The 25348-nt window shown below is 44.0% G+C and overlaps 1 protein-coding gene across 1 annotated transcript in view; it reads right to left on the bottom strand.

The window, feature by feature from the left end:
- The window catches only part of cntn3b (contactin 3b), a 46146-nt gene that overhangs the window by 8035 nt on the left and 12763 nt on the right, over positions 1 to 25348 (bottom strand). Inside the window, exons 4-16 of the mRNA XM_079296054.1 lie at positions 22144 to 22319; positions 18113 to 18211; positions 15222 to 15425; positions 13225 to 13327; positions 12693 to 12877; positions 12176 to 12312; positions 10927 to 11056; positions 10145 to 10295; positions 7270 to 7397; positions 5042 to 5217; positions 1803 to 1920; positions 1188 to 1346; positions 900 to 1049 (exon numbers count right to left, since the gene is read on the bottom strand). Coding sequence (XP_079152180.1) covers positions 900 to 1049; positions 1188 to 1346; positions 1803 to 1920; positions 5042 to 5217; positions 7270 to 7397; positions 10145 to 10295; positions 10927 to 11056; positions 12176 to 12312; positions 12693 to 12877; positions 13225 to 13327; positions 15222 to 15425; positions 18113 to 18211; positions 22144 to 22319 — 1916 coding nt within the window. The remainder of the gene's footprint in view (positions 1 to 899; positions 1050 to 1187; positions 1347 to 1802; positions 1921 to 5041; positions 5218 to 7269; positions 7398 to 10144; positions 10296 to 10926; positions 11057 to 12175; positions 12313 to 12692; positions 12878 to 13224; positions 13328 to 15221; positions 15426 to 18112; positions 18212 to 22143; positions 22320 to 25348) is intronic.

The raw sequence follows: 25348 nt of genomic DNA, 5'->3' as shown, positions 1-25348 counted from the left end.
GAGCCGGGGAATTGGAAGGGGGGTATTATTCAGAGAAAAAGTTGAGAAAAACAAACACGGGTATTCTCTTGGATCATTCGTACATTTTCGATAAAAAACTCGCAAAAATGGTGTGACTTTTTGTCAAGGAACCAATTTACAATTTTGGATCAACCTCATCACACCTCAGACGCCACCGTTAAACACTGCCATAATGGAATCCGCCGAGTGCAAAATATGACTGTATTAATATTTATTTATGTTCAGAAAAGAACAGCGAAAAAAAGCATGACAGAAAACTAAGAACACGACTTTACTACTTACAGAATTAAGTCGGTGGCTGGTGGTACCATGGTTTTGCACAACAGTGTTTTCTAGCAAATTCATTTCTCGCAAAGTTTTTTTCTCTGAATATCACAATAATTCACTGCGGTAGAAAAACTCAATGTAAGTGCGGTCCATTCTCAAATGTGACACCAAGCAAGTGGAATTTATTACAGCTAGACGTGTCAATTATGCGGTCTTACCGATAATGTTCTTCACATGTCACTAGATATAAACAGGGTTTTGGAAACCTCTTCAACTGCCTTCATTATTGAAATCTCCTGACAACGCAAGGCAAGGATTGATCAGTGTCTAACTTCATCTCCACCACACTAGTAAACCATTACACTCAGATTCCCGGCTGTTTTTTTCAGCAGATGATTGGACACTAGACAGTGTTTTTTCCACCTCAAAGACAGTGTAAAAGCATTGTTGCAAAAACATCAGAACATTTTAAAAAAAATAATCCGGTTATTTACAGTTGCCCTGTGGTTGAAATATTTAATTTATGACAAGAAATCCAGAGAGTTCCCTGGTAAATAATGACTTTTAAATCGCTGCAAATCTGTATAAAAAAAGTGTTTAGTTTGACGTACTGGCATCCTCTGTCCTGGTCATGGCTGAGGCCGGACTGGGCTCTCCCAGGCCTACGATATTGCGGACCACCACCCTGAACTCGTAATCCACCCAGGCGTTCAGACCCACCACTGTCGCTGTCAGCGTGTTACCGTTGACCATCTCCGGCACTGTGAATTGGAAACGTGTTCTTTAGAAAATCAGGTTGTCGCACCAACCGGACTCAAATTGAATGATGAATGAATAAAAAGTCAAGAGAACAATCCAGATAAATACTGCAAAGGGACGGTGGGAGTGTTCCACGGTACCTGTTTCAACAGCCTGCCAGCCCACAGTAAAGGGCGTGCGGCCCTGGATGATGTAGCCGGTGATGGGGCTGCCGTTGTCCCTTCCGGGAGTCCAGGAAAGCTGGGCCGTGCTGTCTGTGATCTCCTCCACTGCTACTCTGTCCGGAGGACCTGGCGGACCTGAATCAATCAGACAATCGTTACGTATCAAGGCGACCGTGCTCCCTTCAATTAAGGGCTACGTCCTGGGCTTGTGCACGCAGGGACGCTTCAGTCACTGCGTGTTCCGTGTGCAGGGCTACGAAGTGATTACCGAACGGGATGGGGTCATTCATGAGAAAAGGAAAGAGGGGCTCGATGGGAGCAGACACTAACAGAGCTGGTATGAGTGTGTTTGCCTTTTTAAAAAATGTGTACGCACACATATATAACGTAAACAGAAGCTGACATAACTCTGACTGGGGCAGCACCGTATATATTTACAGGAAGCTTCAAGGATTTTTCACATCCATCTCTGTCAAACATCTTTCTCTTTGAATACTCAGATGCAGATGCTTCAACGCCACATTATTTCACAGCAGAGGTGCCGGGGTGTTCATGTGAAAACAAGCTCTCCAAATCCTTTGGCTCTCTTACCTTTGACAATCAAGATGGCGGAGGTGGACAGGCTCTCCACATCAGTGTCAATAACGCAGACGTATTTCCCCCCGTGGTTCAGCTGGATGTTACGGACCATCAGATCCCCTGATATAGTCTGGAAGGGGGGGGGGGGGGGGGGGGGATATTATCGTTGGAAAACACGCGTGTAAGTAAGAGATGCAGCGTTATTTCATCACTCAGCTTTTGGCTCGAGGACGTTTGAAACATTTATAATGCTTTGCACAATCACATTGTCTCCCGGCCACAGATTTCTGCATCGCTTCAAACACCAACAACAGACATGGCAGATGTAGTCTGCACAAATAATGCTTTTGGCCGTCCTTCAGGCGCTACCCGACCAAACAGCCCCCTGCCAACCCCCCCCCCACCAGCTATACACAGGACACACAAGCAAACAGTCGAGTTAATTGGCAAGGCAATACTAATTATTCTGTAATTACATAAGCTCAAGCAAGATATGAGTATAACTCCCAGTGTGGAGAGCAAATATTATGTTATATAAGCTGGCTGCATGGGGGGGGGGGGGCGTGAGGGAACACGGCAAAACACAAATATTGTCATCTTTCTCATCTGTGTTTGACATCTGTCTTATTAGTGGATGCGTAAAATACATTTTTAAAAGGCTGGTGTTTTCTATGTTTTTCTTTTTGTCAGCAAATCTCATTAAAGAGCAAAATCCAACAATGTCTCTGTCCGTCTCTCACTTCTTAACGTCTTCCTTACACCGTTTGTGCTTCTCAGAACCAGGCTCTTTTGTTCCCACTAAAGATGTAAATACATTTTTTTGACAACAACGAACAGTGTTTAGTTTCCTTTTGAAAGAAGGCTGAACACTGTCTTATAACAGCTCAGCGATTCTCATACAGGAATAAATGGGTCATTTGTTGGAAGCAATTTTCCGCTGTGGATTAATGCACTTTTGGTTCTCTTATGTCTACAGCAGCAGGACTGTTTCGGTGGGGTCGACTCAAAATCAACTGCGGTACCCATGTCGCCCAGTTTGACTCATTTAATGGTTTTTAGACAGCCGTGGAGCCCAACAGCACAGAGGAACCAGCTAGACAGACCTTTGATTACAGAACAGTACTTCTTATGACCCATGTGCAATTTTGGGTTGTCCCACACAAACGTTGTGAGAGAAACGTAACAAAATCTTTGGCTGTCAATCAAAAGTGGTGGTCCTGGATCACACTGTGAGACACGCCCACTTACAGCTAATTTTGTCAGCTTGCAGAAAATGCCTTGAAAATGTCTGAAATACAATACAAACACTTCATACTTCCGAACTCATACGCGCAATAATGTGTATGATATTGTATTTTTAGCTTTTATTGTTTTTTTATCTGCTCTTTTTGCACTATCCACGTTGCTGCTGTAATCCTGCACATTCCCCCACCGTGGGACGAATAAAGGAACAGCTTATCTTAAATCAAGTGTTGAATTCTCACAATATATCCGTTTCTACGACTCACTTCTACAAACCAGCTAATTAGATTGCGACATTAAATGGAACATCGATCAAAACAACATTGAAAGTGGCCATGGACACATCTGCACATACACGGTGTCACTTTTGAGTCATGTTTTGGGGATGCATTGCCAGCAGTACAGCTTGAATTTGACTGCATTTTCAAAGAACGAGACATTTTAGCGTGAGAATTCATCAGTAACTTAAGGCACTGGCATGTCAAAATGAGATACTCGACCCATCTTGCAAAGTGTGACATGCACCGAACCTCTACTATCACTGCGATCTCAATATCACTGACGTGAAAAAGGGGCGTTCAGTACGATCAATTCATTGTCGCGCACAACAACAAAAATACAGAATATCACAAGCGTTGTCCTTTTAAAATGGCGAAATGTATGCCGAGGCGAAAAGTAATTTACAACATTGTAATAACACGTTGTATCCAGACACCATGATTCTGTTTTGACTGTGCGCTGGAATCCTCCTTCTGAAAGTCACCTCTTGAAGAGTCTGTAACAAAGCATGTCAGCTTGTGAGAGGAAGTGTGTTGCTTTTAGAAGCGAGTCACCCGGGGGGCGAGCCAGGTAAGACTCGCTGCATTCGTACCGGATTTCATCACCCCCCCCAGCGGCAAGTGAGCACAGCTCCCCTCTGCAGCAACGCCGCCTTTGGATCTCCGCCTCTCTAAGGCGCCTGATAAAGCAGCGCAGAGCTAAAGAGACGACCCCTCCCGCTCTATTTGCTCTTTTACCCCCCTTCCCACAGCGCTGCTCTGCCATGTCTGCTTCTCTCTCTCTAATGTCAGCCGCCACCTGGCCAACCTGGGATCTTGTGCCCGAGAGAGCAAGACGTCCTTCCTTGGCATGGAGGCAGTGATGAGGCAGATTTGCTTTAATTATGTTAATTAATTCATCAGAAGCTGTTGAGCGAGGGGGGCTGGTAATCTCTCTGGACAGGGGAAACAGATTCTGTGAAAACTAAATCTCGTTATATTCCTTTGCACAGTTCAATGTCATTAGCAATTTCCACTGGCATTCATGAAGAATTTGGCGTGTCCGTGACACTGTGAGGGCATTCAGATATCGTGTCAACCTTTAACACGTGAATGGCAGCGATCAGGCCGCTGACCGCGGGGCTGGCGCTATAAAAAGCAAAAAAAAAAGCCGTACGTGAAGCAATTTCACACTAACAAGCTCTGAACAATTGACTTTGCCCTTCATCAAAAGGAACGAATACTCGACAGAGAGTCCTCACTGATCATTATATGAGGGAATAAGGATTTCAAATCGACATTTACTGGTGCCATGCCAGCTAACTCATGACTTAATTATCTCCGGGGCTCGAGATTCACAAATAGGTATGCAAAATGAAATTACGGCAGGGGAAGACGATAAGATGTTCTCCTTTGAGGTAAGAGAGCTAGAAGTCTTTATGACTGAAATGGCATTTCACTAATATATCTTGAGAGGTGTAACACAGGGCAGATCACACAGACGATTCAGAAAGGTATGGACCCCGAATTACAGACATGACAGTGAGGCTATCTTTTGGATATTCCATCCGCCACGGACCACTGTGAAACTCTCAAATGGTCTTGGCGCACATTTCTCTGCTTAAGTGTTATTGGTGTCTAAGAAGACCTCAGCAGGGCAGTGGAGCCCACCCTTACACATCACACAGCGTGCACCAATTAATCCGGGAATAGCCCGGAACGTAGCTGAACGCGATGATCGAGATGACTCACCCCGCCCACTCTTTCGAAGTGATCGCTGTCTCGCTGGAAGTCGATGAGCTGGCCGTTGAATGCCCACGAGAAAGAAACATCCAGAGCTGGATCGCAGGCAATCTGGCAGGGTAGCACGATGCTCTCGCCAACAATAATCTCCATGTTCGTGGGCCTCACGGTGATCCTGGTGGGGTCTGGGCAGACAACAGACGACGGCGTGCGCATGTTAATTTTGCTGCCACGGGAACCTGTGACCCCCGGCACCTGCCATCTCACTTCAGTTCCACGGCTGAATCAAAGCATTGAGTCGGATGTGTGCTTTCCCTGATTTTAAGAAGCACTTAAATTCCAAGCCTGTCCATTAGCAACATTTAATGACATATCAGGTTCGCACTTGATGTTCTGGGATCAGTTTGGGAGAAAATGTTTGAAACAGGATTACAGAGATGGGAGCACATGCCCACTGGTGGCTGTGGTGGATTGGAGTTTGTTGAGGAAAGGTCACAGTAATTAAATTCTGTGACATTAAATGGTTCAGCTGCCAGTGTGTGAGAAGAATAGAAGCTAATGAGAAAAATAGGTCAGGTGGCCACGCACACACAACAGACAAAACCGGAGGGCTCCATGTACGTGTTATGTCACTGCCTTCATAAATAATGACCTTTGACTCAATCAAGGATAATGTTTTTGTTACTTATTTAACTCCTGTTTTTATCACAACGTATACCAGTCATATTCATTTGACAATAACTTTGGTTGTTAACGTTAAACATGCAATACAACATTCAATATGAATAGAGGTACCCTCGAGCCATAAATTGACAAGAAATGGTTGACCTTTACTTTGAAAGGAAAGGAAATTGACCATTAGCTGAATCCATCCCTTGATAGGAAATGTCCAATCACAGCGTTGCGACCACAACTGGGTACACAGCAAGACTTTAAAAGCTTTGGATTTCTAAGACGTTATGCTGGGGCTGTAGAAAGAGCAAAACCTGGCATCTAAAGAGTCCAGAGGGAACAGTAAACACCGGAACTGTGTCGTGTGTGTTTTAGATTCGATTGTTTTGTCATTATAATGTTCCCTAATATTGGAGCTGACTGACTTTTCCTTCCATTACAAAAACAGTGCTGCTCTTTTACTTCCAATGCCGTCTACATGTTGAACTTGTAGGCTTTAGCCTCAGTCTTTCTTGCATTATTAGAGCAATGAATTACTATGATATCATGTAGGTAGCCATCAAATGCACACTAAAAGGAAAAGTCTGGGAATGTTTTGGAAATACGCTTATTCATTTTCTTGCCAAGAGTAAGATGATAAGATTGATGCCACTGTCTCTAACTTAGCTTAGCCCAACGATTGGAAAGAGGGGAAACAGCTAGCCTGTCTCCAACAACAAGGCAAACCACAAACCTGCGCTTGGACTATTTGTTGGTTGGGACCCATTTCCAGACTCCAGGAAGTCACTAACCCGTTAAAGCAATGGCCTGACACATACACCCTTGTTAAACAGCCATTCGTTATTTTTCCACTTTCATTTTCCTACAATGTTTTAATGCGTGTGCCTCATGGGTGATGGAAGCTGCATTTAGGCACATTTCGCAAGACATCAAACCTTTTTTTTAAACCCTCTGAACATCCACTCGGGTGTTTCCAGTGGCTCTGGCTGATTAGACCTCTGCTCAGGTTGAAGATGGCGTAGCTTTGGGCAGAATTGATTAGGTCACAAAGCTTCGTCTATTAAAAACTGATTAAGGTGTAATTTCTCCCACGCCAACAGGAGACTCAGGGAGATGTCAATCAACTGTGTCTATACACGCCCACACAGTCCTGGGCAGAGGTTTAATCAGCCAGATTCACTGAAAACACCTATTGGGGGTGTTCAGAGGCTCATTATGAGTTACCTCGAAAACAATGAGAAGTCAGCCAGAGCACCAACTCTCAGATTTGATGTTTGTCAGGCTAGCTACGGATAATAAAATCCACTAGATAGAGCTGTTATTTCAGCTGTCAACCTCAACGGTTGCCATTTAGAAACAAAAAGCTACTTTTGTCGTCTTTCGTTTGAAATCTCGAACCCGTTGTTCGAGAGGCAAACCTGCCACTCTCATCTGTCACTGTGTACAATTGCTTGATTGAAAAAGCACAACACACGCACAGCATAATAACATGAACACGGTAGGGCGGGTTGTAGAGCAGTGGGTCAGTAAAGGGTGAGCTGTTGACGGAGGAGAGCAGGACTCACCGGTGATGAGCAGCCTCCCAGTTGTGCTCGCTGTCCCAAACTGATTGTTAGCGACGCACGTGTAGCTGGCTGCATCCCATCTGGTTGCATTGGCGATCTTTAACGTCCCATTGGGAAGCAAAGTAATCCTGTGGGAAGCAGAACAGCTTGTCACTGTATTGACCGAGGTGGACATTGCACACTGAAGTAGACTGAAGTAATGAGCACCATGCGTCTGTCTTTAGTCATTATTATTTGCTTATATTCAACATTTACCCATTTTATTTTAGTCTTCAAGTAGCAAGTTTCTACCGAACCGTATTCTTGTAAAAACGGAGCCGCCTCTGAAGCACTTTGCCCCGCATGGTGCTTTAAAGCTCTCCCCTAGATCCCAGGAAAATGAAATTCTTTGAGGCGAGTAAGCAGCAGGAACCCATCACCCTGTCTCAGTGGTCGGCTAAACTCTGGGACACATTACTAAATGGGGAAGTATTTTACAAACAGCAACACTGAATCGCTCAATGAATAAATAAAATGTGCTTCACAGGCTTTATGTTGCTCAGGTCACCGAGGACGGCATCACACTGGGAACCCAAGTCTCTGTCTGATATGATGTGATGGAATACAGCGCACACTGCATGTGAGCACAAGTATTGCCACACAAAATAATGCACTGTTTATAATACGAAAAAAGTTGAATTAATTTTGTGCCGATTTTGGCGGTCCCCTAGTGTTTCAAGGTGGCAGGGTTCCTTCAGAAAACCTCGAAGAATTCCTACATAGAATTAGAATTTTAACAAATACCATGTATTGTATCGTCACTCATAATTTCGATAAATACATTACCAATGTAACAGTAAGCTTGGATGTAGCCACCTTCAGAACACAGCATCAGATTCTGGTTGGTTCAGCTAAAGCGACACGATGTAGCAGCAGCTACCGCTGTCACAAGGGGCCGTGTGGTAATGCTAAATGCTAATGTAACAACCGCTGAAATGGAGACGAGTCACACTGTCATTGAACTGACTCAGTAACGCCAGCTATGCTAACATTAGCCACCATAAGCTACTGGTCAAGTAAGGTTGTAGCAGTAAAACCCCAGAGTGTATTGAATTTAGTAAGAGTGTGTTTTATTGCCAATGAAGCAAACTTTTTATTTGTAAGAGGAAAGATGTGTTTCAAAAGGATTTATGGTCTTGCTTTGGATTAAAGGAAAAAACATGGTATCTGTACACTTCCAAAAGCAATGGAGGTGAAAAGAATTGTGTTTGAGGTGCTCAAAGAATTGAAAAAAACAACAAAAGCTCAACAGCAATATGTCTTTCCTGAACACAATGACTCGATAAATCACAGACCTCACTAAAAACTGGTGTTATTGGAGCTACGTTCGACCAAAGAAACAGTCCTGATTTGGTAAATCGTCCAGATAAAAAGGCATTTGCACACCAAGTCCGCATTTTTTGTATTGATTTTTTTTTTTTTTTAATCGGACAGAAACCTTTTACACTGAGTCCGATGCTTGTTATTATTCTCTTCATTGGTCGAATTGGGACAAAACTGAATTAGTTTAATGGGTGCAATGGATAGCGCTAGACCCAAATGGGGCAACCAATGAATGGCATTTGCAAGAAGCTATCGTTTAGCTGCCGAGAGCACAGCCATTACGTCTAATCTTCTGCAAATCAGTTGTTCTGCGACCAATTTCAAGCCGTTCTGCATTCACTCGCCACGATCTATCTTTAAATTCCACATCTCTGTATTATTGGATTTCTTTCAACGTGAAGAAGTTTCGTGGACAATTGGACAGTTCTGGACAGAAAATACAGATTTTTTTAAGATGAGTAAAACCTGAGTAAATTAAGCAAAAATGTCAAGACGCCACAAAGAACATCTGGATTGTATTATAATCTGGGTGAAAGTACTGTTCATTTAATGCTAATAGCTTCGTGTACACATCTTTCTAAACAGCGCTACAATTTGCAGCGTGGCTGCATTCAAGAGAAAACACGTTTCCCACAGTGTTTGAAAGAGTACGTGGGCTTCACATGCTGTGTGCTCAATGGCACTCAGCTTGGGAATTTTACCAATTTTCTGCAGCTTTGGATGATTCAAACGACACAAAGTGAAGCATTTCTTCACCGTGCTGTTTTCCAGTTCCAGTCTTCTTCAGTCTGCCCTGCTTGTTTGTGCGCCGGTTGCGAAATGTGCGCACGGTGACTGCGCAGCGAGGGGGTTTTAGTCACCAATGTGTCATTTCTTGCCCCTGATTTCCCTTTTGAATTTCTCCACCTTTTAATTGGTCCTTTAGCATTGTGTGAAATCTTTGCAGTAGCCATAATAAGACAGAGGAGGACAACAAACGACTACTTTGTGCAGCTTAAAGTGGCACCTTACGTTTGCTCATTGTCTGCATAATGTCTGTGTGTGTTTCTAATCTCGTTAGATGTCTCTCAAATCCAAGACAAGGCTTTTTTGTCTTTGCGGCACCGGTGACTGCGTGAATCAAACTCTGCTTGCACGTCATGACGAAGAAGAGCGCATTTACCTCGGATGATTGCAGGAGCGACAGCTTCCGTTTTACTTCCTCCATCTGAAAAGTCTTTATCTTCAGCAGCGACTCCATTTGCTGATCTTTGATGGTCTTAAACACGTCATGCGTGCCGTGTTGATGTGACCAGCTGGCAAATTCATCGCTCACACCGAGCTATTTGCACATGTATCGTATACTGTAATAGCCATGTGCAATTTTCCTCGTGGGTGGGTTTTCCTGCTCTCATTCTCCTCATTAGCCTTCCCTTCTATGCATCCACACAAATCCCAAACACACTATTCAAACGGGCTTGCGGTGAGTGCGAATAAAAGCTGTTAGGAATATGCACTTTGACTTTTATCCTACCTTTCGGTTCTCTGCAGGATCTCGTTCCCTTTCTTCCACAGGCTAATTGCTGGGGGCGAGGCCTGGGGCTTGCATTCAAGAGTGACTTCGCTGCCCGAGCGAGCTTTTAGCAAGGCCCTTAATGGACTTCTGGAGAAACTGGGAGGTGAAGCTGATCGTTGGAGAGCAGAAGAAGGCATGAGGTAAAAAGAAAATACAGGCAACCTGTACCTTTGCAGATCAGCCGTGCCGTATCGAGATCAACTCTCCTCAGCTTTCAGCGACGGCAGTCTCAGCATGAACTCAGCAGAAATGCATATTGGGCTCAAGGCTGTATACGGACCCAGCTGCCAGCCCACCCTTTCAATGCGCCGCACATAATCCACCCCTCGGAAAGCTGCCAGCCTGCGCAGTTTTCGCATTTTGTCAGCCGTCGCTCAAAGTGTCATCACGTGTATGAAGACGGAATTGAATTTCTCATCGAGCCGGTCAGATGGAAGTCATCAAAGTGTTGCAAATAAATCAATACCCCATCTACATGCGAAAGCATGCACAATGCCACAGAGCAACGCGTTTATAGGATCCAAATCAATACGATGAAAGGACCAAATGTAAAATGAGACACTCCATCCGATTTATTTATTTCTTTTTCTTTTGTTTGCTGGCAGAGCCCATAGAGACATCAAATGAGTCTGCGGACTGATCGCTGAGGAGAGCTATAGCAGGCTGCTGTTTTGTTTTTTATCTCAGGAGATGATCAAACGCACAGACAGATAAAAGCAGAGGGAGGGCTGCAATCTTACCTAACACCATTAGTTGGGCACTGGAATAAATAATGCCATGTTTGTTTTCAGCCACACACTGATACACCCCGGAATCTGACAGGTTCACCGCATCGATGGAAAGGGCCCCGTTTTCGATTTGTACCCGGCCCTGAGGAGGAGAGAGAAACAGTTCTGCATATCCATTGCAAGGCTCAGCCTATTATGTCCACAAGCGCAGCAGCAATTACTGGCGCACCATGAAGAGAGGAGGACGGCAGGAGAGCAGGAAGAGTGAGAGAGAGAGAGACGCATCTTAAAAAGCATCGGGGCGTTCTACATATGTTCAGATTGGAATGGGGGAAGCGAAGAGGAGGCAGCGGTGGAAACTGCGAACCTGCGTCTTAGATACACAGAAGAGAAGCAATGTTGACAACAGCACCAGGAGCATGTCAAAAAGTCATTTATTTGCGCGGTTGCTCAGCTGGAAAAACTATGATGACAGCTCGGATGATGACTTGGATTGATTTTTAACCCAATGAGCGAGTCAGACATCCTCAAGGCTGCAGGGGGAGGGGCTTCTCTCAGTGCTATCTTAATTATAGACACATTTGGAAAGCTGGAGCTCAGTGAAATAGAACATATTAGTGAGGTACAAAGTCACCTTATAACATAAACAATGCCAGCCGTCACTGTCAATCGATTTGTTTCCACTGATAATTACATTCCACATTATTTAGCTTGGCGTCGGCATGATGGGTGAACAGGTGTGAGGGGAGATTGGGAGTTAGGTAAAACAATGAGGACCATTTTCTTAATTGCACTTTCTGTTCAGACAGAGAGTGAATTTTCACCTCGGTAATATAAAAAGTGATTTAAGAATGAATTAGTGAATGCTCGTTAATATCAAGTGTAAATTCAAAGGCCCTTGGATCAGATGTGGTTGTCCACATGATATATTTAGACACAGATACCAGGTGTGCCCGTCTGCCCCATTATGAAAGCACAGCACTAAATCGCTGGAGCACCCGCTGGAGCACCCCTTGAAGTTTTATCTAGTAAGTGGAAAATGGACGAGAGGTTGATTCTCGTCATCAAAAGCCAGTTCTGATACAGATAATGCTTTCATCCTGAGCAGGGTACGTTCACAATTCATCTTTTAAACAGTTTCTGTACATTTTTGATTCAGCGTAACCAACCGGACCGGAAACATCTGCTTTTATTGCGTTGCCGCACGCATTTATTCCGCTGTTTCCCTTTAGTTTGTCTGAAGTCGAACACATCTCCATACCTCAGCCGTCACCTGCTCCCCATTCTTCAACCAGCTGTAGGACGGTTTGGTCTTTCCGTTGGCCTTGCACTCCCAGAAGAGGTTCTCCTCGATGGACAGCGCCGTGTCCGTCATTGTCTGGAGCCAGTGAGGTTTCGCTTGGAATAAACGAGAGGATTACCTTCAAACATGTGTTTTAATTCTAAAGGCAGAGGATTAGCAAAGGGTGGTGTCAGAAATCCCGAGGCCGTTGAAGCAGGGTTGCATTAGATCATCAAAGTTTAAAAGTGGATTATCAGCATAATGAGGTTTGAATATCGACTGGAAATTTGGCGTCTCTACAATAACATTCACTTTTTACGTTTTCGAGGATGGATCCAAAGCCTGTACTTTAATTTCATGGTGACATTGTGCCCCATACGTTGCAGACAAATAGGCTTCCTGTCAAAAGAATGCGATTAAAGCAGCTGGTCACATGCAGAGACACATTCGCTTCCGCGTCGTCGCATTCCCCGTCCATTTGAACCGGTTCACTCACCATGGAATGAAAGACGACCCCGCACTGCATTTTTGCCGCGCCGATTCTCCGCCACGCACTCGTACGTCCCCGCGTCTTCTTGCTGGAAGTTGGGAATTTCAAGGACGGCGTTTGAATTCTTCATTTTCACTTTGCTGGGGAAAGGGATGCCGCTGGTTCTCCTCCAGCTTATTTCTGGGACGGGGCTGCAGAAAACAGAAGACACGGAAAAGTTCCCGTGGTGGCGACTGTCACTCCCAGTGATCAAAGTTTGATGAAGCACAGAAGAAAAGCAGTTGACGCTAGAGCCTTGTGAGTTATTGTTTCCTGCAAATCAAACTGTGATTGCCCTGATTTCAGAAGCTGTTAAAAATAACTTTGTATTCTACTCCCTTGTCTTGTCATGTTGCGGCCCTTGCTCTCCATGGATTGATGAATCCAAGAGTGAGTAATGTTACGTTCGTGCATCCCTAAATCATCTTGAGTAGCACTAATTCATGCACGAACGAGGCTAAGTATTATGTCACACACACACACAATGAGGCGGACTTACTTTCCCAGAGCGAAACATTCCAGTTTCACCACCGATTCCTTCGGAGCTGGAACTGAATCGGTGAAATGAACTTCTATTTTGGGTTCATATTCGCCCATTACTCCTGCAAAAGTGAGACAATGGATGAGAAGCTTTTTACATCAATGATTAACAGTTCACCTATTATACACGTGTTGGATCAAATAGAGAGTATCGCAGTGACAAAGCTCACTAAAAAAAGTCTCTACGCCGGCATGTAGAGCAAAAGTGACCGCTGAAGGATTGGTGAGGAGGTGGCTTATAAAAGATTCAGAGAACACATCAGGGAAAAGACTCTCTTTGATGAGATTCATCACATGTGACTTCATTTATGACTTTATTTACGTTCACTGGAGCGAGTCAAAGATGTCTTCACAGCGATGGCAGTATGCCCCTTACGATTTCAAAGCACAAACAGTCTGGAAGCAAGAGCTGCATGATTTGGGGACCTGTGCATGTTTTCAGACTAAAGGTCACCGAAGACGCTGAAGCGTTAGTGTTCGCATGTCACCCCCAGCGTGTACATACTCCACTAAGGGCAGGTGAGAGGTGAGGAGGATGGGTCAAACAAAAAATAAACTTTAACCCAGGAGACCGAAAGAAAACGTCGACTTGTCACTTTGTGGTTACGCTTGTTACGTAAAGTTTTGTAAGAAAGTGCGGTGGTTATATATTTACGCTGGTTATGTTGTTACGTCATTATTTCCACACAAACTATTGTCGTTTTTTTCCAACTGTAAACAAGTAAACCGAAGCAACCGTTTCACAACGTCAACCACTTATTGCGCGTTTCTGCAAGCATGATAGAAACGGATGATGCAACATTCTTTTCTCATGAATAGGTTGCGGATCATCTTAATCATTAGTTCATAATGATACGCGGCATTTTCCTGTATAGAAACGTCAACGTTAATTTTAACTATAACTCACGAACGCCTTGACAGTTTCGGCATTTTGTGCTTCAAATCAATGGTCTGATAATTGTGAATAATGGCTGAATAGAGACGCTCACATCTAAAGGACAGAAGGAAAACACTGTACCGTATTCTAATAAGGCACCCTGCAATCAATGGCTTTATCAGCAGTGAACAAATGATCTACTTCGGCTTTATTGATCATCAGCCATTGAACACAACAATGTATGGGTTGCCCAACTTTACCATCCATGGTTGGTGGATTCTGTAATAATCCAGTTATAATGAATGCCAATCAGCTGTAATGAATTAATAGTTAATAATTATTAATAAAATAAATAGATTGTGATCCACAAAATGTCGTGATAATGACCGACCAACCAGGTAACCCAAAAGTTGTTTTTTCAGAACGGTATATAACTGATCTGAAAAGTGTTTAATAACATTCATGAAGCCATGAGAGAAAAATAAAAAAGCCATTAAAAACGGTGTCAGGTAGTACAAAAATGCATCACAGTGCTGACAACAGTGTGTGACTGAGAAGACAAAAACAACAGCAATGATTTGGCAATTTACAGGTCTCGAGACATCTGGGTTAAAGTTTGGCCGAAAAATATTTCACATCATTTCAGTGAGTGTATATGAGAAGCAGGTCACACCATCTTGTTGAAGATGATATGAAATGCTGCGGCTCAAATTGACCAGTCCGACATTCACAGCTGGGAAGCAGTCCTGTCCTGTCAGCATGTTCCGCTAACGTTAACGTGAGCTCAGGCAGCTTAAGTGCAGAGCTGTCGACGGTATGAGAAGATGTCGACAGTCCAATATCAAAGCATGGTCAGAAGTGACTTCTTATATTGTGGTATATTTAAATATGACTAAGAACTGGCAAGTAAGCTCAATCAAAAATAGCCCAGTTTTAATCTAGATGTAATATCAAACTGATGCCGACTGGGCAAAGACCTCTCACAACCACAAACGGCAACATGCCGACATGAAGATGTAACAACGATGGATCATTTCCAATATCAGCCTCATCAGTTCGCCACAGTTTAAAGAATTTACCGTCACTTCTGAGGACCAGTGGTGTGGGAGAGCTGAGCACCTTCTCCCTCGTCACAGTGTTGTTAACCACACAGGTGTAGTTGCCAACATCTGAGCGCTCCACTTTTGCGATGTACAGGCTCCCGGTCTCCTGAGAGATGAATCGACGATTGTCCTGTTGGACAAAGTACGGGTACTCATTGAAGATCCACGCAAATGTCAGCACTGGAATGGAAAGGAGAAACAATTAAACCGCTGTCATCACACATCGGACTGTGTTAGTCACATCAACCTCTACAGCCGGGGCGTCTGAACCAAGAGAAGATACCTCACGGTGGCCGAAATAGTTTAGCATATCACCTCATTTTCCTTCCCTTATCGCAGTTTCCTTGGGAAGATATACCAAGACATGGCAAATGTAATAGCTATCAGTGCAGAAGCAATGGGAGACCCAGGGAAAGGGAGCGAAACAAAATGGATTACAGCGCGTCAGTGGCCCTCCCCCGACACATGGCCTCCATTCCCCGGGTCCCTCAGTGACTTGGCGGATTCATGGGGGGGATTGACGTTTTGGAAGTGGGAACATGTTGTGAAGCCCCATTCACAAGCTGCTGTTCGACCATACGAAACGAGAAACCTGCCATGGTGCATTACTGCGTCATCTCGAGAAGCGCGCGCTGCACAGGTTTGCGAGAGCGAGGAGATGCTCTGTGTGATCCACCACTTTGGAGTTGAGGGGTGCAGAGTCAAAAGGCGCATGCGGCAATTGTCAATCATAACCGATCCCGGGGGGGAGCGGGCCTCACGGCCTCGGATGGGGTCGAGCGTCCGACGCTGGGAGCAGCGATGCAGATATGACGCTGCTTCTGATTAGGCAAGCAGGAGCCACAAAGTTCAGAGTCAGCATAACCTCCATCTGAACTATGCGGCTGTAATGAGCAGTGAGGATTTTAAGTCAAGTGGACAGTAGAAATACAAGAGATGAGGGCTTTAATGCAACAGAGAAGGTGACTATAAAAGCCCATTGAGTAAACAAATGGCTACGGTGGAGCACAATAACAATTACATGTGACAATTTGATCTTTCATTTGTCATATCTGGGTGATGTGATGATTAATGTGGTGGTGGGGGTAAAAGCCTTTTGCAGAATTTAAAGTCGACAAAGTGAAAGGAGAGCCGGAGAGGGTGCTTTATACCGTAAGTGTTTGAAAAAGTTCAATGAAGTGCAAGGCTATGAAGCAAATTGATGCTTTCAAAATTCTGAGGGAAAAAAAAAAGGAAAGGAGAGAATGGTGTGAGGGGAAGAGGAAGAGAAGGAGCAGTAGGGCGAGAAAGGAAGAAAGGGACAGCAGACTTGCACTGCTTTACTTTCATTCACTTCTGAAAATGCGAGAAAAAAACCCCACAATAGCGCCACAGTTACAGCAGCCAACCGCGTATAAGCCCAGGCCTATGTCAGCGGGAAGCTGTCAAACTGTATTTCACACAGAGCACTCTGACCCATTATCCCATAGACCAGCTGTACAATTCACTCTTCCATTGTGAAGGAAATTGGGTTGTTCCAATGTGCAAGCTACTGTGTCAAGAGGGAGACGAGCTCGGCAGCAGCCATTGTCCATATCCTCAGAGAGGTGGGGCTGAGCAGGCTGCGTCTTTACCTCCTACTTGTGGCCTCTTATTTGAAGACGACATTTCTCGCTTCTCAGCAGAACAATCAAAGCATTTGAGGGTGCAGCTGATCAGCTCAGCATGAAGACTGGAATCACCAGCCCACTCAACCCACATTGTTCAAATACTTTGTTTTTGGGTTTGACAAAAAAGACATTACGTGTCAGTTAGTGAAGTTTAGAGGCGCTTGTATGCAGACACTGTCAGGCTAGCCGTTTCCATTTGTAAATAGTATTTGTGCTACGCTATGCTAGCCAACTGCTCGCTGTATCTTCATATTTAACAGACGGACATGGAGAGAGGCATCGATCTTCTCATCTAACAAAACGAATAAGCGTATATTCCAAAATGTCAAACTTTTCCTTTTGAGACCAATTTTGGGAAACTCACTGCTGCAACTAATAAAGTGCACTCATTACGACCAGGTGTCCCCCCCTCCCAAATAAAGAAGCGTTGAATCTCAATAAGTTGTCCCTCCCGGCTCCCTGACAGTCGAGATGGCGGCGCAGTTAACAAAAACAGGGATTTATTCATGTTGTATTGCCATTAACTCCCGTGGATCAGAACATATATTGTGTGGAATTAAAAACGGGACCAAACTATTCTATGGATGTCAGTTTTTGAGCCACTACAAATGTCACGATGTGGCCTGCAACGGACCAGGCGGGGCTTGTTTTTAACCTTCTCGATTGAAATGCCTTTTGCTCCTGAAGCATCCCTTGTTGATCCCTTGTGGCCCTACCTGACGGTTAAGATGAGTCAATGACGATATAAAACAGAAAATATATACATTTGTTCTCCGGAAATTGTGAAGCCCTGCAACCACGACAGGTCCTTGAGCAAACAGGCATGAATATGCACAAAAAATACAAGGCTGATTATCTGTGGGCGGACAGATACACTCACGCATGCAAACACACTCACACACACATACAACCAGACGCATGATCTCCCCACGGGCTTACACCTGGCGGAGTGCATTTTAAAAAACAGACAGAATAAGTCAAGGAACACCAAAGTAGGGATTTGCTTGGCAAAAGCATTCAGTATGAAACACATAAGGTGATGATTATTAAGAGCATGTGTACCGGACACATAAAAACAGATTAAGTTGGAAGTAAAGGGAGTAATCCTTTATCAAAAGTCGCCATGTAGAAACGGGTAGAGGGAATTATACGACCTGTTATGAGTCATGTTTAAATGAGGGGCGTAAAAAGCAGCATTCCCAGACAGAGCAAGCTTACCTCCAGAGTGTGCAGGTGGTCCACATAACAGAACCACTCCCTGGCCCTCACGGACGTTGACGGCGCTCCTCACCGTTTGAGTTTTGAAGTTATCAAGATCTAATGAGGCAAATAAAATCAAAATCGATTTAGACTGCAGCTGAAAGAAAAAGTCAAATCATCAACGGCACTGAGCTCAGTGTCAGACAGCCAGAAAGTGTGTTTTTTATGTAGTCCACGTTCTCAATTTTCTTTCAAAAGCAAAGTAGAAGACTCCAAAACTCCCTTCAGTGATTCTCTGAGGCACGTCCGTGAAGTTACATTTTGAGCATTGGCACTTTAATAGGGCACCATTGATTGCCCTGGGACACCTCCCGACAGCCTCCGACACTTTCAAAGTCATCTGGGGTGCAGATGAAATAGATGGACCTGCCTTGTTGATGCATAGCCTGCGACGCTACACTTTAGCACAGCGAAGAAGATTCGGATTGAATGGGAAAAAATAGGGGGGCAGGGGGGGGGGATGTGTGCATGACAAATGACCGTTTGCAGTGCCAGCAGCAATAAGTAACATCATTATTAAATGTGGTGTAATCTTGCACATAAAAACATTAGCCTCCCCATCAATACTCGGCACAATCTATCCCCTTTGCAAATGAATGAGCAGTCGGTGGCAGACGAAAAAAACAACCAAACCTGGGATGATAAACCACCCCTGGCTTCATGACTGATGGAGGGAAGCTGCCGCAGTCCGCTCTGCACTCTGCCTGCACCCTCTGGCTAACAGCCGAGAGTAAGCCATCCAAACACAAACAAAAGAAAGTCAGTGTGACCGATAAGGGAAATTAGGGGAAGGAAGATTACGGAGAGAAGTGGGACAGAGTGTTGGTGAGATTAATGAGCAGCTCTCGGATGACCGCAGTGGAATCAAACGGAGCCAAGTCACGGCAGGACACCGAGGAGGCCACAGGAGGAGACGGCTGACTTCAAAAATACAGACGGAGGCAACTTCCTGCTGATCTCATCAGGCTGCCTTCGTCAATAAAGAGTCCATCTCTTAAAGACATTCACGATATCCCGTTGATTTAAAACAAAAAAACAAAGCTCCGGCATGATAGCAGTTGATCATTTTAACAGCCGCGCTTTTACGGTGAATCAGAGAGCTAACAATAACTACTCAGTGGACGAGGAGAGGATGACTACTTCACCAAGATCGTGCAACATTGGCACAGAGGAGTTGCGGAGATGTAGCCGGGCTCGCTGCTGAAGGGGATACACTTCTGTCTTTCCCCGGCCACTGAGCAGAAGAATAATGGGCTTCACTGGAGGGAACTGACCACACACTGTAACTCTGAGAGCTGGAGGCCAAACTCACTGTCGCTACAGTGATTCCTTTTGTAAGCAGAGACAAAAAAACTAAAAAAATAATGGCTGGCTTGGAGATTACAGAGAGCAACCATTGCAGCTCGAAGATGATTGGTCTGGGCAATGGCGCCGCCTGTATCCCCCGTTATATATATTGTGACCAACAGTGTTCTCGAGCAAAGCTTTTACCTGCTGCAGAGACCACACGATGCAGCAGTCTCAATGCGTGTTTGCTATTTTTAACAAAACAAATCTGGTTTATTCATTTTTTTGTCTTCATCTCTCATGATAACACCGTGAGGCAATTACTGCGAATTGGGAACGAGACGACGTCATTACAACACAACTGAGCAGTGAGATGATAACAACAGGTTGTACACATACCAACCGGCTATTTAAAGCAGTATTCACTCCTTCTTTTGGCTGCTAATGAGCATCTGTTAACACAACACCGACACATTGTCAACTCGTAAAAGCTGATCGGGTGTTTGTTATGGTGTTACGGTGATGTAATGTAAGTCCAATATTCACTCTCTTTTATCTCTGTTTTTGGTCTCCACCAAACTCTCCAAGGAGATATCTGGCTCTTGGGCTTCTATGTTCCATGCTTACATGTTCACCAGCTCGTAGATAACGCTGGCGCTGATGCAGGCAGCGAACACAGCTGACAGTGTGCGCTCCGTGGAGCCGAGGTGCCTAAACTACAGCGACCGTATATCGCCTCTCCTTGTCTCATGATTAAAGAGAGACTTGCCATTGGACAACATCAACATACTTATTACTCAGCAATCATCACTGCATATCTGATATGACAAAACTAACAAAGAAAATAAGAAATGATTCATTTAATTGAACAGTAATCTTATACTACTTTAACTATAAACATATCATTTTGTTATAGATTGACACTGTTGACTATTTGATCCCCGAAAATGGAAAACCACGATGAAGAGGTTTGTTTTTTTAGGGTGTTTATAGCCAGTGGCACAACTTTCAGATGAATGTCAGTTCTTCTTTGAATACAGGTCTATTGCTGAGATGGCAATGGTCCGTTATCCATCCAACACATTGTCGTCTGGCCTGCCCACCCAACAGGAGTTGCACTGACTATACCCCTGCAAGGTTCCAAGCAACCTGCACCAATAATAGAAGTTATAGTTAAAACACTGCAGACCAATGATTGGTCAGAGAGAATTTCACAAGTGGGACCTGGGACATCCTGCACAAATCCCATTTTTAAACCGTCAAGCTACCATCATGGGCAACCACAATTGTATTACTCAATCGACCCAGACTTTACAAAATTACAGCCGACAAAATGATGCCGCATAATTGACAAAGTGCAGACGTTCCACTGTTTGGAGGTGATGTTGGAATCCCGCCTACACTGAATGGCTACTACCAGCAGTGGAAAATGAAATAGTGCCCGGTACCAAAAATTAGCTTAGTCGAGTTGAGCCTGGAAATAAGGCAAAAATCTTGAAGATAATTTGCCCCGGTGGCTAATCATGGTACTGCTTGCACGAAACTGACACTATGAAATATGATGTTGAGAAGTAACCCTCAACTGTTAACTGTAATTATTACCTCTTTTAACTATGAGGTTGTTTTTTCTTAATCATGAAATGTATGCAAAGAATCAATATGTTTATGTGTGTGAAGTTATCCCAATGTATAGGCTGGGCTGAGTAAAGAAACAATAACCTTCTTTTGCGCTCGGCCAATGTTCCCAGATCTCAGCAAACAACTTGATGAGTACGATGTCGCCAAAACTATGAAAATAAAACCCAGATTGAATGAAACTAGATGTTTCTTCAAAGGCATTGTGAAAAAGACAAACCCATCAGACATTTCTATCTCAGGGCAGTGGCCTCATTACACGGAAAAGCACAGTATCAGCCATGCTGATCTCCTAGACCTCCCTTGCTGCACATTAGGCAAGACAATAAATGTCAAGCAGCTCTGCTCTTCACCCGGTCCCCACAAGTAAGATTCATTGCTGGCTGTAGGGATAATGGCAGTCCATCTCCTGAGAGGAAGAGAAATGCTCTCTATCCTTGGGACTTGATCAATAGTCAGCAGGCTTGATCAAGAGAGGAGAGGTGCCTCAACGGTGCCTGTCTGGGAAGTACTGTAGGACCACGCTACAGCATCACTTTCCTACCCGGGCCTTTTTTTGTGTTCAGAGCGGCAGACAGCCTGTCACTGATCCACTCGCAATCTGCTGTATGTATAATGCATAAAGAAGTGGCTGGTGATTACAGAGATGCGAACACTTCTTAAGCATAATTTGTGTTCGTCTCCTTTAAAGTCTGGATCACAGGGGCTGGCCCGTCACTTGGCAAAGTATGAGTCAATTTCGGACTGAGCATAGATGCTGTCACGGGTTGGAAATGCTAATGAGAATCAATGGAGTTCAGATGAAGTCAGAAGCTGCCTCACCCACTGTGAGCGTTTGTTGCATCTGACGTTTCATTCGATTACCATCTCCCCTTTCGAAAAATCTATTCTCAGGCAATCTAAATGAGAAATCGGCATAGTGAAGGGGGAAAAAAAGAAGAAGGCCTGGGCCACAACCATGTTACACACGTCCGACTGATAAACAGCAGATACAAAGCGATGCCAGGATGTCATAACTGTGTCAGAGTCACGCCAGAAAATGTGTAAGCAATCGTGGGATCACTTACATGCAAATTGCAGGCTGGCTCTGCGGCCGAGGATGGACCCCCACGTGTTGAAGGCCGTACACTGGTATACCCCGGTGTCTTGGTCCTTGTCCAGGTTGCTAATGATCAGGCTGCCCCCAGACATGCGACGCCGGTAGTCATTCCCCAGATCAATGAGTGTTCCGTTTAGTGACCATCTGGAAAAACGCAAACACAATCAGTGGCTGAGCCCCCTGGAGATGCACGCTCACAGTGTTTATCACAGAGATCGATTGGATCGGTCGCATCGTGCTGAGGAGATAAAAGGTGAGTAATAGGAGTAGCATTCTGTATTGTAAGCAGATAAATCGGGATGTTGTAAATATCTCTCATTGCAATTTAGGAAGAAAGAAAAACAGTTCTTCATTTTGAGAACAGCAACGGGTGCCAGTTTTCAACGGTTTGACTTCATTCATTCATTTTGTTTTCTACTTTTGTCGGCTAAATTCCAAAACTGAGCAAAGCTTCTGTGGTGAGTGTTGATTTCCCCCCCACTTGCACGGTGAAGTGGGTTTTATTTCATCCCCGTTTTAATTACCTCCAAGGAGATTATGTTCTCGGTCCAGATTGTACATCTGCTAGCAGGATATTTGAAAAACGTTTAAAATTTCTGTTGACATTTGGTGGAAATTTAGGTCATGGCTGAAGGCATATGTGTTTATGTAAGCGTAGGAAAACCCAAAATGATGCATCACAGCATGTGAGGGAGCACTTTACATTTTTGTTCTGTTTTTAGCCACATTAGAGGAATCACATTGTAGACCTGTTTGTCCCTCACACTTTGACAGAATGTCTGAACAACTATGGCGATCCCTTGAATTGTATTTGAGCGCCATGAGGTTGATGGTTTAGAGTGAAATATCCCAACAAATATTGAATGGATTACCAAAACATATTCTGTGCTGAAATTCATGTTCCTCAAAGGATGTATCCTAATGCCTATGGTTATCCCCTGGCTTTAATCTGAGCGCTACTATGAGGTTGATGGTTTAGAGTGAAATATCACAACAACTGTTGGATTGCCATTAAAGTTGGCACATATATTAATGCCGTCCAGATGATGAATCCCAATGACTTTGCTTATCCTCTGACTTTTTACGCCATCGTGAGGTTCAAAATTGTGGTTTTCAGTGTAATCTCTCAACAATAATTGGATGGATTGGTGTGGGATTTGATAAACACATTCCTACCAAACTCAGGATGAATTGTGATAACTTTGGTGATCACGTGACATTTCAAATCTAAATTTCACTTTGTCCAAAACTTTGGTTCATGAAATACCTGCAAAACGAATGACATTCCCGTCAGCATCAGCTGTATTTTGTGTTTAGTGCCAATTAGCAAAAGTTACCGTGATCACACAGATAATAGATTCAGGAAAAACTAACAATATGACAGTTTATAAACACTCAAAATATTACAAAGGTGAAAGTGTTGTCACTGTTCCATTATTACATATTATACTGTCGTATTATCATTATTGATGCAGTGACGTTTCAGCTGCATTTGAATGTTTTAGCTGGCTGGGGTGGAGCTAACGCACTAAACTAACATGGTTAACATGGCAAACATTACACCTGCTAAACATCAGCATAGCATTTTCCTTATGAGCATGTTAGCACGCTGACGTTAGCATCAGCTGCTAGCATGGCTGTAGACTCTAAAACCTGTTACTATTTATTCATGAATCCCTGCACTTCCTGAAATAAAAAATATGCCACGATTCATGAGCATGATTGTATATTTCTCTGCACATTTTGATCCAGAATAAAAATGCCTGAACATTTTTGTGTTTTTGACATTAGAAATCTGAAAGGCCATGCGGCCCTGTCAGAGTTATGCGCTCGCTGAGTGCTTTCTAATTAGTTCATGTTTGTGCTGTCGTGTCTCTGACTTATTGCTTTCTGACACCTTCACATTGCATTGTCTTCAGACCATTCCCTCCAAAGAAAGGTCACGAGATACTTTGTCATGCAAACTCAGTTCAGGAAGTGACAGCTATTAATCACCACGACCAACAGAGACAAAACACTGAACAATGTTCTTGCTGAACAATGAAAACGCCTCAGACATTATTCACCCAAATCTACAGTCTGCCGGGCGTGACAGCCTCATATTTGACGGAGATGCAAACTGAGTGATACCTATCGGAGCACGGAGGGTAACAGGACTTCATCTCAGAACATTAACGCCGACGCAAAATGACTTTTCCCACATCCTTATAGAATTTGAGAAACAAAGAATTATTACAAGTCCGCCTTTGTGACAAGACTGTGGAAAAAAATCAATCTCATTTTCTTTCCCCTCCCAGGCAAACTAACGGGCTGTTCGAATGATGCTGCATGCAGTCTTAAAGCCAGTCATGCCTGGCTTTAAGACTACAATAATGGATGAATAAGCCTGCATTATTCATCCAACAGTCTGTGCCAGTCACTTAATCTGACTGATTTCATCACTGTTCCAACAATGATATTACTTATGCACAATACTCGTCATGGCAAAGCGTATGTTTCTAAGAATATGCCAGATATGAAAACGCAATCTCCGATACGCACTGTGAACGTTTTGTTGGTAAAACACTTTCCGATTACATTTTAAGTGATTTCCTGATGAAGTCCTCGTCTTTCTCCATTTGAATTCTCCTTTCCCTTCTTTGTTCGTGCCAAAGGGAGGATTATTGTGTGTGCAGGAGGAAGAGGAGGTTAAATGGAAAAGAATGGGAAGCTAGTTAGACTTGCAGCCACCCAGCATAATTGAACTTAATGGGGGAGGAAGGTGGGTAGCCTGGACAGATCACACACACCCTCGGAGCAGACAGCTGGTGGGGTGTGATGGTGTTGTGTCTCTGCATAGCAGACACAATCAGTAAGCCACCTACTCTTGCTGCAGAAAAAAACCACCTGAGACAGGCTCTGGTATTTGAAGACACCGGACAGATTTAAAGGTGTAGAGAAAGATCGGGGAGTAATGAGAGGTAAAGCAGATGGCCTTCGTGGGTAACTGGACTGTGCAACCACAGCTTTGTCACTCTTTGTCATTACGAGACAGCTGAGAACAAAATAACGAACTCGTGCTTGCATTTTCCCACATGGTGACAGTGAGAGGCAAGTGAAAAAGACATGTGAGCGTTCACACTCGGAAAAGGTGAAGAAACATCAGCACAACACAGCATCTCTATAAACCCAGC

The sequence above is a fragment of the Melanostigma gelatinosum genome (assembly GCF_949748355.1).
Source record: "Melanostigma gelatinosum genome assembly, chromosome: 3".
Classification (NCBI taxonomy): Eukaryota; Metazoa; Chordata; class Actinopteri; order Perciformes; family Zoarcidae; genus Melanostigma; species Melanostigma gelatinosum.
The sequence above is the reverse complement of the archived record's forward strand: the minus strand, read 5'-3'. Positions and strand labels throughout refer to the sequence as shown.